Source organism: Staurois parvus, unplaced genomic scaffold, assembly GCF_062004578.1.
Source record: "Staurois parvus isolate SC_StPar_1 unplaced genomic scaffold, SC_StPar_1.0 ptg000159l, whole genome shotgun sequence".
Taxonomy (NCBI): domain Eukaryota; kingdom Metazoa; phylum Chordata; class Amphibia; order Anura; family Ranidae; genus Staurois; species Staurois parvus.
In genome coordinates this window covers 2,168,370-2,183,028 of record NW_028317955.1, presented here as the reverse complement: position 1 = coordinate 2,183,028, position 14,659 = coordinate 2,168,370, and the positions used below count along the sequence as shown (strand labels likewise).

At 40.7% G+C, this 14,659-nt stretch overlaps 1 protein-coding gene across 2 annotated transcripts in view; it reads left to right on the top strand.

The window, feature by feature from the left end:
- Window positions 1-14,659, top strand: part of FNBP4 (formin binding protein 4) — a 37,382-nt gene that overhangs the window by 9,297 nt on the left and 13,426 nt on the right. Inside the window, exons 2-12 of one of the 2 annotated variants that reach the window (XM_089675838.1) lie at window positions 258-341; window positions 3,095-3,231; window positions 6,687-6,879; window positions 7,808-7,955; window positions 8,039-8,159; window positions 9,903-10,226; window positions 10,789-10,981; window positions 11,108-11,220; window positions 13,024-13,128; window positions 13,448-13,581; window positions 14,439-14,626. In XM_089675838.1, the coding sequence (XP_089531964.1) occupies window positions 258-341; window positions 3,095-3,231; window positions 6,687-6,879; window positions 7,808-7,955; window positions 8,039-8,159; window positions 9,903-10,226; window positions 10,789-10,981; window positions 11,108-11,220; window positions 13,024-13,128; window positions 13,448-13,581; window positions 14,439-14,626 (1,740 nt within the window). Of the gene's footprint in view, window positions 1-257; window positions 342-3,094; window positions 3,232-6,686; window positions 6,880-7,807; window positions 7,956-8,035; window positions 8,160-9,902; window positions 10,227-10,788; window positions 10,982-11,107; window positions 11,221-13,023; window positions 13,129-13,447; window positions 13,582-14,438; window positions 14,627-14,659 lie in introns of both variants that reach the window. The other variant, XM_089675837.1, reaches the window with a different exon arrangement.

The window sequence follows — 14,659 nt, the reverse complement described above, 5'->3', positions numbered from 1 at the left end:
AGTGTATCCATGGCTACATATGTCCTAATTTGGGGGGCATCCTATCTTTGTTAGCAGCCGATTTTAAAAGCCAATGAATGGAAGTAAGTGACAGTATCACCAGACACCGTTTGATCCAGCGCCACTCATATGGGTAGCTTTTCACAGAAAACAACTCAAATGAGCCTGGCCTCTGGTTATTTGAGGATATCCGTGTGTCATGTTATTACTGAATCCGTTATGGTAAGTGTATTCACTTGTCTTTTTTCCATGGACAGATGATACAGATTCCCAGAAGGTGATAGCTCCTCCCGCCACAGGAATGATCCCAGAAGTCCAGCCTCCAGTGGTAAAGCCTACAGGTAAGATGCCCATCATTTGATACCTGGCACAATAGTGGTGGTTAGGTTTTGGTTTAATGCCAGTAACCTAAAAACTCATTTTCTATACACAATAATGCTTCTTAGATTGTAAGCTCCCAGGATCAGGGCCCTCCTAATCCTCTTGTATTGAACTGTATTGTTGCTGTATTGTCTCCTGTTATATTGTAAAGCGCTGAGCAAACTATTGGCGCTATATAATAATAATAATCATTGTGCCTGAAAGCATATACCAAAATAGATGAACTGATGAGGATAGGGGCTACAGTGTTTTCTGGGGTTGTATTAAAAATGCTTCTTCAGCATCACTTTACATATGTGCTTGGCCAGTTGTGAGCAAACTTAAAGGATAAGTTCACCTTTTGTAACATGTTACACGCATATTTAGGGTGTAACATGTTACGTTCGGACCGGACCCCGTTTTGACAGCTAGCGGGGTCTTCTCCCCTCTCTAGCTGTCAATCTAATTATGGGCAGCACAGTGGCTAAGTGGTTAGCACTTCTGCCTGGCAGTACTAGTGTTGTAGGTTCGAATCCCAACCACAGCACCACCTGCCTGGAGTTTGCATGTTCTACCTGTGCCTGCGTGGGTTTCCTCCGGGTACTCCAGTTTCCTCCCACAATCCAAAGACATGCTGAGAGGTTAATTGGATAAATAGAGGTAAATTGTCCCTATGAATGAATGTGAGTTAGGGACCTTAGATTGTACACTCCTTGAGGGTTAGGGACTGATGTGAATGTACAATATGTTTATGTAAAGCACTGCGTAAATTGATGGAGCTATATAAGTACCTGAAAGAAATAAATTAATTAATTTAAAAAACTCTGCCCACATGGCCGCGTCACTCATTCAGTCATCTGTGAATGAGAGACTACATGTCACGACAGCCTTAGCAGCTGTCAGCTTGTAGTCTTCAATGAACTACCATGGCACTGTGGAGCCCCGTGGTAGTTCATTCTTCCTGTCAGAATATCTGCTTGCTTGTACATCCCGTACAGCAAGCAGATATTCTGACAGGTCTGCAGGAGACTTGTATGATATCAACGATCTACTGATCAAGGCTTTCCAGGATCCTGCAGACAAAAATAATAAATGCACATTTTTTTTTACCTGCAAAAAAAGTGCATTTATTATTTTTTTTCTAAAAGGTGAACTTATCCTTTGAGAGAGTGAAGCTCCACTTTAATAAACATGGACTATTTTGAATCCTTATGTTGCTAGCATTAGCAAATAGATAGGAAAGTATATCTCAGTTACTTATTTTAAACTTTTTTTTTTTTTTTTTTTTGTTACTTCCTGGTTTCCAGGCCTAGGCAAATGATGTCTTCAGGAGGGGAGAGCTCTCGGCTCAGCCAATGCCTTAGCTAGGGGCAGATGGATTCCAGGAAGTAAATGCTACATGAATCATCTGCCCTTACTCAAGGTGGCCACTGCCAGAAATGCTAGGGGGTGCTTTTCAAAATGACTCAAAATAAAGCATGGAGACATGGATGAATGGGGGAGTTTGCTTTGAATATTAACAATGAATTAAATAGCATTTTTAGTTTTTGGTGCTCAAATGCTGTGCATTTCCACTTTAAGGAGCATTTACATACATCCAAATGCATGCAAGGGAGGGATTCTTTCTTTTAGATCATTCCAGCATGTGCAGAGATCTGTGAACCTGCAGGTAAATTCTATCGGGAAGAGTAGAAATCTTTTTCTAGGCTTGGCTTTCCCAGTACAAAAAGTCAATGGAGGAAGAAGTAAGAGAGTCCCCAGACAGGAATACCCTCTTTCCTACTGTACCCACAGCCAAACCATTACCTTTTTTTCTGCTCCCCTACCTCCCTCCTATTTGTTCACCCCCCTCCCTATCTGAAACCACACATTTACACTCTTCGTTTACTGTAGAACCTTAAAGTATATCCAATCCCCCAAACAAAATGTATTAATATGCAGCTTACCAGTCCTGCATTGGATTGCTTTTTTTCAGACTTTTTACATTTTATTTTCATTTTAATCCTGAAAATGACACACTTCCTGTCCTAGTATTTCTATGGTCACTCTTTATCTATGAAAAAAGCCATATTAGTCTCACTAGGCTACTCTCCTCATTACAAATATGTATTTCAATACAAACATATCTTCATTACTCGGGCTGCAACATTTGTAGTTAACAAGTTAGCTGGGCAGAAAGAGAACATTGTTTGTGATTCACAGAAAGCTACAAGGACACTGGTTCTGCCAATATTAGCAGTTATTTTCTGTACCTACTAAAAATCCTGTTAGCCTGAAAGATGATGTATTAGGTTTTTGTCCTTGGGTGTAGGTAGGCTTTATGGTAAGTCTCTTGTGCCTTTGCAAAAGAAAGAAACAACTAGCAAGGTGTGAAATGACATATTTCTTATCTTTTCTAGTTATGCCAAATAATTTATCAGTTTGCAGAGTACTTATTTTTGCCATAATATGAACATCGTTTCCTATGTATATCTACTGTATAAAATGTAATTACTTTATGTTCCATTGTAACATGCAGGTTTTTCTTTGACAAAGTTAAAAATAATTGATCATGGAAAGAAACAGAAAAGTGAAAATCACATTCAAAAATGCATTCCCATCAATTAGATACTTGCTTGATAATTTGTGGGAGGCCTCTCTAAAGAGGGGGATGAATGATAAAAGCAGTCAGCATAACAGGTTTATTTAATATGCTCTGACTATGTAATCAGTCTAAGCTGTTCTATATCTATAGGTGGTCTTTGTCTGCTTGGGGCATATACAGACAGCGATGATGAAGAAGGAGACTTGTCCGAGAAGTCCAAACCTACTCCGGCTACAAAAGCAAATTCATCTGCTGACATTGACAGTACTCTGGCCAACTTTCTTGCGGTAAGATAATTTATGCGTGGTTAGCTTGCAGTAACTTAATACTTCTGTGATGGATGGATGCATACGCACATTGAGCACTGATATGCAACATGTTTCAAAGTTGTTCCATCTAGGAAGGGTCGGGGTCTTTTTAAAGCGTTCATTTCCAGGTATTTGCACTTGTTTCTTTATTTGATTAAGAGCTGTAGGAATACTTGCATTTAGCATTGAGAATTACTTCCTTGCGGCTGAAAGGTATTAATCGGTAGAAGGGAATGTGGTAGGGAACTATTAGTGCAGTGGCTAACTGTCAACCAATATCCACAGATGCAGAGAATCAATCAATTATTGCCATTTACAAAACCTTTACCTTACTAAAATATACTTTTAATTATTAATTTGTACTTCAGATAGAAACACATACTTCAGGAAATAAAAAAAAAAATATTCCTGCGCCAATACAACTTAAGTGAATCACCCTTCTAAATTGCTGCTGTGCAAAAAATGTGAATACACAAACAGTGAAATATATAAATAAACAGCACAAAATAGACCTAAAATCAAGTATTAATCAATCACAAAATATAAGTGTCCCATAAGTGGTGCATATCTGTATCAAAAAAAACTTTTAGAAAAAAAACACCAAAAAGTCCCTTGTGGTGAGAAAAAAGAACTCCAAATAATTTTTCTAGCCTTCCACCTTTCACCCGTGCACACCAACATCAATTGCATTCACCAGATTTTGGTGAATGAAAAGCCTTTAAGGATTTTATGTAGAATCCTAAACCCTCTTTTCATCAGCTCAATGATAGCCTCCCCAAGATAAGATCCTCTTTCAGGTCCTCACCGTGGCTTCCTAGTTTGCTCCACCGTATCATCAAAGAAAAAAGCTTACATAGTGTAATATTGCCAAATCAATCATATACCATAACGAACAGAATCCAGGCCACTCACATTTCAATAGCTTGTAAAAGCACATTTATTGAGCCCATGACATCCTGATGATCAAAACCAGCCACATACTCCAGGGTTCCCACACCAATGTAGCCAGATGGAGCAGAGGAACAGCAGAGAACCAGCCTAAATCCCACAAAATGGCTGCTGTAATGCACCGCACGGCGTGCGTTCCACTCACCGGAAGTGACGTCAGACATAAGGCGAATGGACCAGAAATGCGTCAACGCGTTTCGCCCCTCCCATCGGGCGTTCTCAAGATCTTATCTTGGGAAGGCTATCATTGAGCTGATGAAAAGAGGGTTTAGGATTCCCCATAGAATCCTTAAAGGCTTTTCATTCACCAAAATCTGGTGAGTGCAATTGATGTTGGTGTGCACGGGTGAAAGGTGGAAGGCTAGAAAAATTATTTGGAGTTCTTATTTCTCACCACAAGGGACTTTTTGTTGTTTTTTTTCTGAAAGTTTTTTTGATACAGATATGCACCAATTGATATGGGACACTTATACTTCAGGAAATGCCCAGCTCTCGCTTGTCTTGTAAATGTATTGCACTGTGTGATTTTGTGTTATAGGCACAATATTGTGTTATCACAGATAAACTAAAGGATAAGTTTACTTTTTGTGAAATAACTAAATAAATGAATGCACATCTGTTTGCAGGTAAAAAAAAAAAATCATGCACTTATTTTTTTTTAGCCTGGGTTCACACTTGTGCGGTGCTGCACACTGCATGTGATTTGCACAGGAACCACACCGCGTTCCTGTGCAAATCACATGTGGATTCTGTGTGGTGCGATTTGAGCCATACATTATGTATCGCTCAAATCGCACTGCATTCCCACCAGAAAGGTGCAGGACCCTTTTTTTGGTCCACATTAGAATCGGATCGCATAGGTGTTCACATCCTTGCGATCCAATTCTGTATATCGCACTGCGTTTTGCGAACTGATTTCGGGGTGTTGTTAACTTAAAATACACACCCGCAGTGGTTCGTGTGAACGGGGTGTGATTTATGATGCAGTGTGGAAATCGCACAGAAACCGGTGTAAATTTCGCACCGCATCAGTGTGAACCCCGGGCTTACTCTGCAGCAAGCAAAAACATTGAATCCATGATCAGCAGATTGCTGGTGCAGTGCCAGGTTCTTGCAGACACTTGGCCAGCTGTCTGCCAATACCTCCCATACAGGCAGGCAGGAAGAATCTGTGAACTACAGGAGTGTTCACCAGCACCCTTGCAGTTCATTGAGAACTACGAGCTGGCGGCCGCTGGTACTTGAAGTTCTTTCATTCTCAGAACTCTGTGAGTGCCAGTTCACATGCAAACTCTGTGCAGATTAGATGTGATCCAAAAAGCATAGATTTGCATGTAATCTACAGAAGCATGATGTCCAATGCAGGTAGTTCACATATAGGCAGTGCGAATTTGATCCATTCCAAAAAAGAGTCCTGTATGAGTTTAGTGCGGATATGGTGCGAATTTCATCTTCTGCTATGCCCAGTCCTCTCAGAAATCACATTCAATTCACACCTGTCGCAGCAGAAATCTCACCGTGAAACCGCATCAGTGTGAACCGGCACTGAATGAATGTGTTTGTGTGTGCGGTGCCCCGATGTCACAGGGAGGAGGGGATCGGAGGTGCAGGAGCTGGAACTTGTTATTAGGGTGCGACATGTTCCAATCATGAACTTATCCTTTCATATTCTACTCAACTTATTACTGAATTACTTTATTAACCTGTAGATCTTATTTAAAGATTATCCAGTCGCAGTGAAACCTCTACTTTTGCCTCAACCTGCACCCCTTTTGATCGGCAGAGATGCCCCCCACGGACTACTCAGCAAGTACTCTTGTACTGCATAGAGCTGCATGGCTTTTATTTGTTGCCCCTGGAGACCCATTACATTTCCAAGACCTGATTGTTTCTTTTGGTTGGCTAGTGGTGTTTTATGACCGCCACTGTGAACCTAAATAGCTTTACTAAAGTTGGAGCGGAGGAATGCTGTGCTTCCTCGACCCTCCCACCTCTCGTCCACTTGTGGACTGGTCACACTTTTTCTTCTCTTTCCCATGGCCCCCCCCCCCCCCCCCCCCCCATCATATCCCCATTCATTTTTCCTAACCAAAGAAAAAAAATAGCTTAACCACCTGCCGGTATCAATAAAGATGTCTGGCAGACTCCGTCAAAACAGCTAGAAGCCAAGCAACTGTAAAATATTTTCACCTTCCCACTGAACCCTTTTGTTCCCGGAGGTCATTGACACTGTAGCTATAGAAAGATTAATTTTAAAAAAAAGTAACTTTTTTTAATTACCGAAATTTTATTAGACAAGTGTTGAAATGAGGCATACTGACATCTTCAGGCTGTAAGTGGCCTGTACGAGCTGAAACCATTTTTGCTTAGTGGTGCCTTCAGATTGTATGTGATCACTGACCTATCTGACACAATGTATAGTCCATACATTGCAATCCTCTTTGTATTTGTTTTTTGATATCCTAAAGGTTTTTTTTTTTTATCAGGAGATAGATGCTATCACAGCTCCTGCATCATCTGGAGGGGAAGATACAGCCAATTCTACAGCTCCTCCACCAACTCCTCCAAAGCCAGATCCAAAAGATTCTCACAGTGTGACCTCTGGTTCTCATAATGGAGCGGATCCCAATGCCACAGGGGAAATATGGCATTACGACACTCATTGTTCTCTCGCTGGAGGTAAGAATATAAATGCTTCTGGGCTTACTTTTTCTATGTAGACTTTTTTAAATGTAATTTGATTTCTTTTTTTTTTTAAATCAGATCTTTATTTAGTGTAAAAAGACAAATGTTTTATTTACCACAACAGACACACAGACAAACGCACAACATGTGCGCAGCACACTACAGTAGTACAAAGACAGTAATCATACAGTAAAAAAAAAAAATCCACATCATGTGGATATATGACTTCTAGCAAATGAATCGATAAACTAATGCAAGTTGACCAAGTAGTATATTTTCTTCCTAATGTCTCCAGCTGCACCCATCCCCTCTCGGAACAAAGAAAATCCAGTCATCACATTTTAGAGATGAAGGGTCTTACATAATTATAGAGAAAATAATCGACTTGCAATCATATGGTGTGTAGCCAGACCAGGGATTGCCAGCCATGGGCCCCACACAACCTCAAATTTTCTAATACAGTTTCTATGTTGAAATATGAACAATTGAGTACTGTCCGTGATACTTTTTTTTTTATTTGCACTAACATACAATTTAAGGACAAGCTTTCGGGGAATGTCCCCCTCTTCAGGTCTAAGCAGTACTCCTGAAGAAGATGGGGACATTCCCTGAAAGCTTGTACTCAAAATTGTATGTTAGTGCAAATAAAAAAAGGATCACGGACGGTACTCATTTGTTCCTGTCGCAAATGCACTAATACGGCTACAATCACCTCAAGCAGTATGTTGAAATATACGTTTTTCCCAGGAGATAACGATATTAACTTGAGATTTCCACTCTGTTGCAGAAGGTGGACTAGGCGATATTAATTTCTGTGCTATCAATTTTCATGCTATATAAAGTAATCTAGTAACAGACGGTATCAGCTCAGTGGGCATACTAGAGTCTAGATGTAATTGATTTCTAATGTGTGTTCCTGTAGCTGGAGTGGACATGGGAGACTGGCAGGAAGTGTGGGATGAGAACACCGGCTGTTATTACTACTGGAATACTCAGACCAATGAAGTGACCTGGGAGCTGCCTGAAAGTCTGGCTTCCCAAGTACAGGGGGCCCAAGGATATACAAACAGGTGAGGCCTTCATTTTGGTGATTTTTGTCCTTCCTGCTGTATACTAAATGTAAGCTATAATGACATGTTGTTGTTTTCAGTAGTGAGTCTTCAGACTTTTCCAATGTGGTTACATCCTCCGAGTCTGTTCCAGAGGTAAAGGAAGATAATTTGGGCTTGGCTGCCAGCAGCGTGCCAGTGCTTCCCAAAAAGGAGCCAAAGAAGGTATGTGGTCATGTGTTGAGGTTTATAAGTCATTGTAAAGCCTTAGAGTAGAAATTCCAAGATGCCTGCAAGTATTTTTGTCACATTTTACTTGTATATATTTAATGCTGAAATTCCACAGCACTTTACAGAATGCAATTCAGATCCGTCTCTGAGTCCAAAAGTATTTTAGACAAAAACGCATATCACACTCATACTAACATTGTTTTCTTTTAAATCAAATTATCTTGCATGCATGCAGGATGCCCACTGATCCTGGATCGCATTTCACTTCACAGAGCGCAAAAGTTGGGAACTGTGATTTAGTACATTCAGAAGAAAGGGGGTACCCTAGGCAACACAGAATCATTTGGTAAATGGACCTGAAGATGCCTTCTTGGGCTGTTTTATCAAATGTAAGGGAACAACACAAGTTCACTTTAACTATTTAATATCTTTGACTTTTTGTTATTAAACATGTCCAGTAAAGAATTTAAAAAAATTAAATTTCGTCATAAGTTTAGATTTACATTGGGCTGTATCCATGTGCTTCGCTGTAAGCACACACTGCTTTGGAAAGCTGTTCACAGCCATCCAAAGCGGTGTGCACGAGCTGACAGGGCGGAGAACTGTTTGGTTTACAAACAGTTCTTCCCGTCGGAGATGCTCGGCAATCACCGGGCAGGAACCAGGTAACTGACAGCCGTGGCTGCACTTGGCGGTACGGGTAGGGCACGTGCCCTCTACCCAGAAATGAAAAATCACGTGTGTGTATATATACGTGATTTTGCGCACCTGTGCTGCCCTGTAGCAGTATATCTGCTATAGGGCGGTCAGGAAGTGGTTAAACAAGATTTTCTTTAAAGTAGAACTATAGTGGCAATGCCTGTATGTCTATGGCCTGGGACGTATGTGTTATTTACTCATTGCGGATTTGTCACTGTATGACCAATGTTATTTGATCTGTCTGTAGTTTGTCACGCGTTTGTTAAAAAAAAAACCAAAGTGTTAAAATATCTAATAAAAAAGATCTGATTGAAAAAAAAAAAAAAAAAGGTAGAACTATAGGCAAAACCTTTTTTTTTTTTTCCTTCATTTTGGATAGAGCAAGGGAGGCTTATAACACCCCTCAGATTTTTTTTTTTTTTTCACCTTCTGCGTCCCATTATGTAGATTTCACTTCCTGTCCCATGGCCAAATGGGAAGTGAGGGGAAATCCCTGCAAATTAAAGGTATTCTTTGTGGACCCCCAGGTTACCAGAACTATTGCCCACATTTCCCTTCTAATATTTTTCTGGGGACAACCCAAAATTTCACTGATGATATTCAACGATAATGGTAAATAGGACAAGTAGAGAGGGTGAATCTATTTAACAGGGGCACAGACAGCAACAAAAACTGACAAGTGTTCTAATCCATCTCCAAAGTTTTACCTATACTTTTTTGTATACAGTATAGTCATTATTTCTAAGAATTACCATTTTTGTTTTGTTTTTTTTTATTTGTTTTTTTTTTTATGTTTGAATGCTTTTTACAATCAAATGTAATGCTTTTTAAGGGATGCATGCCCACCCTTGTCTGCCCTTTCCCTGGTGGCAGAAATGGACTCACTGCTAGCTCAGAGAGTTGAGGCTAAACATATTTTTTTTTTTTTTTTGAATTGTTGACATCTGTCCATTTCCAGGGAAAATTATCATGACTTTATTTTTATGCAGAATAGATCATTTATCCTGATGTACAATAAACAGGACTTTTGTATTTTAGGAGTTGAATGATGGAATCCAAGCTCTTTCCAACAAAGAGGAGGAAAAAGTGGGTGTGGCGGCATCTCTGCTCGCCCCACTGTTACCAGATGCTGTTAAAGAGGAGGAGGATCGCTGGAGGCGACGAGTCATATGTAAAGAGGATGTGGTTGAGCCTGCCTGTGAGGAGGATGAAGACATGGCTGCTGTCTGCACTGATAGCGAGGTGGCTGCTGACGAACAGGTCCAGGAAGATGTCTGCAGCACTGTGCAGTCTGGAGAGAGCGAGGAAGAAGGAGAGGAGCAGGATACTCTGGAACTGGAGAGGGTGCTGGAGAGAAAGAAGGTATATCCTTGTATATTAAAAAGTAATCTATGAAGCAAAGCGCATCTCTGAGAAGTTTCCTGACAAATTAGACAGCATGCTTGTTCTAGAGAAGATTTCTCTGAGACTGCTGTCTTGCATCAGGACATGTGTTCAGTAAAGGACAGTGGTAGTAAGATAACAAGCCCTGCTAAAAGCCTAGCCAAACCTGAAAACAAAATGTAATGTATTGCAGGTTACCAGATGTGGCAACTGCAGTAGTTTTCTTTCCTCAAGTGTGTGTGTTGTTTGGTTTGTTTTTGTTTTTTTTTGTGTTTTATTTTTTTTTTAACATTTCCACTTTGTATCTGCCAGTAACTCGCTTCTAGTTGTAGGATGACCACTCTCACACTACTGTATCAGGACCACAGAAACAGGATAGAGCTAGTGTAGTCCATGTAGGTGCCTAAGACTGATCGCAACTGATTCAGTTGGCACCAGTCAGTGTCTCTAGTGTGTAATTTATTGTATAATTCCCTTACAGCTTTGGTTGGCATCCTATTCGGTGGCAATATTTTTTTAATCTATTATTTCTCTTTAACAGGCTGAGCTGCGAGCACTGGAAGAAGGCGATGTCAGTCTTTCTGGGTCCAGCCCACGCTCTGACTTCAGCCAATCGGATGAAGTTCAGAAAGCGAAGCCTGTCTCTAGCAAGTGGAAGGTGTTTGTTCCATCTGCCAGCCCTGAGTCAACCAGCCACAGCTCCTCCAAGACTGGCCGGGAAACACCAGAGACCGGTGAGACAGTTTGCAGCTGCATGGAAAATTAAAAGATCCTTCTTGAATGTAGTTCCCACCTCTACAATTTGATTCTTTTCTTTATCTTGTCTATTTTATTTATAATTCTTTGTCGCTTTCCTTCAGAAATGGGGGCCGAAGCTGCAGAGTGTCCAGCTACTCCAATAGAGCCAGAAAGTGACCCTGCACCAGTGAAAGCCACTCCAAAGCAAGAAGATGGGGAAGATGATGATCTGAAGGTAATTGTTGAGTCCTCTTGTGGTGCTTTAATGCTTGTTACAGCTTTAGAGTTGGTTTTTTTTTTTTGTACCCCATAAGTTGGGTGATTTGTTTAAGAATTTTGTTATATTTGATCGTGCCAACTTACCCTCCAAAGCTTTATAGTAGGATATGTACAGTAAATGAGCTTGCTTTGTAATGGGGAACATGGGATGATAAAGAAGGAAAATAAGTTCCTAAATGGAACCTGTTGGGATAGGACTGTGGGAGCTGCCATTGTAGACTTTTTATAACTTGATGAGCTGCTCACTCAGCACAAGCAGTAAAGTATCAGGACATCTGACTTTGACGTCAGTGACTTAGAAGTGAAGCAAGGAACAGAATGTCAGCCTTCTAATTTGCAAGTAATCATTTGCAGATTTCATAATTATGTCTTCAGAGTTTAACCACTTCCTGTCTGGCCCATGTACGTAAACGGCTGGACGGAGGCAGTGCCGAAGTGGGTGGCCGTTTATAAACGGGCCCCGCATTAAATGCCTGTGCACGCTCCCTGGGAGTGTGCGGCACCACGATGCGCTGCCCACTGTGTCCGGAGGACACAGCGAAACACAGATTGCTGTACGGGACCTCTGTGTGAGGTCTCAATCGTGGTCACTGATTGGCCAATCAGTGATCACATGAATAGTAGTAAACAAGATGTCACTTCTGACATCATTGCTTACTACTTGTGAATTCTGTGAATGATCCCAGAGGTCACATGGTACAAGGCTATTCACAACAGCCTTGTACCATGTGACAAGCTGTGACCAATCCCAGCTCTCACAGTATTTCTCAATGGCTGCAAGAATGCAACCAGAGAGAAGGAGAAATAATTGCTTTTACAGCCTTTATAGGTGTAAAAGCAATCAGTGTAAAAAAAAAAATAATAATCTTCATCACCCCCCACAAGTATTGCAGTGTCACTATGGTGACACTGTACTGCTAGGGTGACGGTATGTTAAAAAATAAATAAATATTATTAAAAAAAAATAAAAAAGGAAAAAATTTTTTTAGAGAAATTATAATTTTTGGTTATAAACTAATTTTGTTTTTGTTTTTTTTACTAAAAAGATGGCTGAATATGTTTTGGCCAAGATTTATGAAGAAAAATTATTTATTTGCAAAATTTTATAAGAAAAAAAATAAAAATCCCAGTGGTGAATGAATACCACCAAAATAAAGTTTTATCTATCTCAAAAAAATGCTAAATTTCATATGGGTACAGTGTTGCATGACCACGCAAATGTCATTCAAAGTGTGATGGCACTGAAAGCTGAAAATTGGCCTGGACTGGAAGGAGGGGAAAGCGTCCAGACTTGAAGTGGGTAAAAAGAAATGTATAGTGATTATATATAAAAAATGATATATTCTAGACTTGCCATGCAGCTGCTATATATCTGAGTGAAGTTAGAGTGCTTAATGGGATCTTGTGGCACAAATAGGAAGAGTGGTGCAGAAGAAAGTTATGGTAACAAGAAATTAGGAGATAAGTGGCAGAAAGGTGGATACAGTGGCTGAGTATATGGTAAGGTGACTAGTGAATATGTGTGTTATGTTTTATGCCATACTTCCGGTGAGCGCTTGATTCCATATTAATGAAATGCCTAAATGTCCAAAGTAGGCTGTTACAGAGTAAATGTGCAACATGGTACAAGTATTGGATGTGAGAGTGATTTGCCATGGTTCTCATCAACCCTTTTGTATTTGGCTTTCTTGCACAGAGTGTACGGTTTATGTTTAACAAACTCACTATTGCAGCAACAAACATTTTTTTTTTTGTGCAGTTCCAGATTGGAGAGCTGGCTAATAGTCTAATCAGTAAACTGGAGTTTTTGGGCATAAACAGGCAAGCCGTGTCCAACTTCCATGTGCTGCTGTTTCAGACTGAGGTGAGTGTTCAGTCTTGTCCAACATTGTCACTATGGGGTTATGTTTTAGTAAAAGTGGTTACCAAACAGTCATATTGCAAGTCAAGCCAGTAACTTCCAGTCCATGTGAAGCAAACTGAAGGATGGCTCTTGTCTGGGGGTGGAAAGTAGGAAAGGATTTCCACTATAACTGGCGTTCATAGAAAATGTGGTTCGTAGGAGGCAGCTGGTACACTAGGGAGGAAAAACCCAGACTGTATTTTGGAAGGGTATTGAACCCTAGTCCACTGTGCTGAAATTTCTCAGCTGTTTACATTTCATTCTTTGGTATCTCCAACAGACTCGGATCTCAGATTGGAGGGAAGGAGCGCTCAGCGGAATCTATCTGAAACGTAAATTGCAAGACGCATCTGAACAAATAAAACAGTATGAAATTAACGCCACCCCTAAAGGCTGGTCCTGCCACTGGGACAGGTACGAATCTTCCCCAATTTTCACCTTTCACATCTCAAAACATGACTTGTGACATCACCACCTGACCTCGTGACCTCATCTGTCTGGAGACTGAACACGGCCGCACTTTTAGGTTCTGGGTGGGCAGATCCCTGGAGCACAGTGAGCGCTTGGGCCTGCACATTGGAGAAACTTAAGTTTTTTTTTCATAGCTGTGTATGCATATTGTCCATGTAAAGCCTTTCCTGAGAGGACAAAAAAAGGTTGGTTAGAACTCACTCCCAGTGCCAAGTGCGCTGATGGGGCAGGGACAGGGGGATGCGCATGCGCGAGCTCTGTGACCATTTCAGGATCTGGATCCCTATCCTTTCCCGTCTTACACCAGTGAAGTTCCGACAAGCTTCATGGCCCCAAGGGTGACAGCGAAGAACAAGAAAGGTCCCGTGATACAGGTCAGACCAAAATTATTTCTTTTTTATACTTGTCTTTTATTATTTTTGTTTAGTTTTTTGTACTTTGTGCTTTAATTGAAGATCTTTGCTCTCTTATCTTTCAGCTCTCAAAATATATACACATACCTATTTTATTCCCGCGGATATCATATTTGAACTTATTCCCAGAATGGTGGTGTCAACCATCCCCAGCTGTATTAGGCATTTAAGCAATTTGTTATCTTAATTTGATCTGTGTTCAGAGTTTCATAAAGTTGCTCTGCAAACTGATGCCAGTCAATCTTAGGATGGCATTTTTCATTAAAAGTTGAGAATTTTTGTCAGGTTCTCTCCTTTTGGCTGATTACAGCTGTAGGAGTGAGGACCTTATTGGGCAAATATCCGAGGGGTGAATATTTAAGATTTTTGTCTGTTTTTGTGATTCAGGAATCATAGGCGTTATTTCTATGTTAACGAAATCTCAGGAGAGTCGCAGTGGGAGTTTCCTGATGTGGATGAGGAAGAGGAGGGGTCTGCACCCCAAAATAAAACTCAAGCAGCCTCTAAATTGGCTGAAAAGGACAAGGTTGAAGGTGCACCGGCTCTTCCTCCGGAGCCACCAACAAGTATCCCAGGTAACTCAAAAGGAAAATGTTGCTTTACAGAGA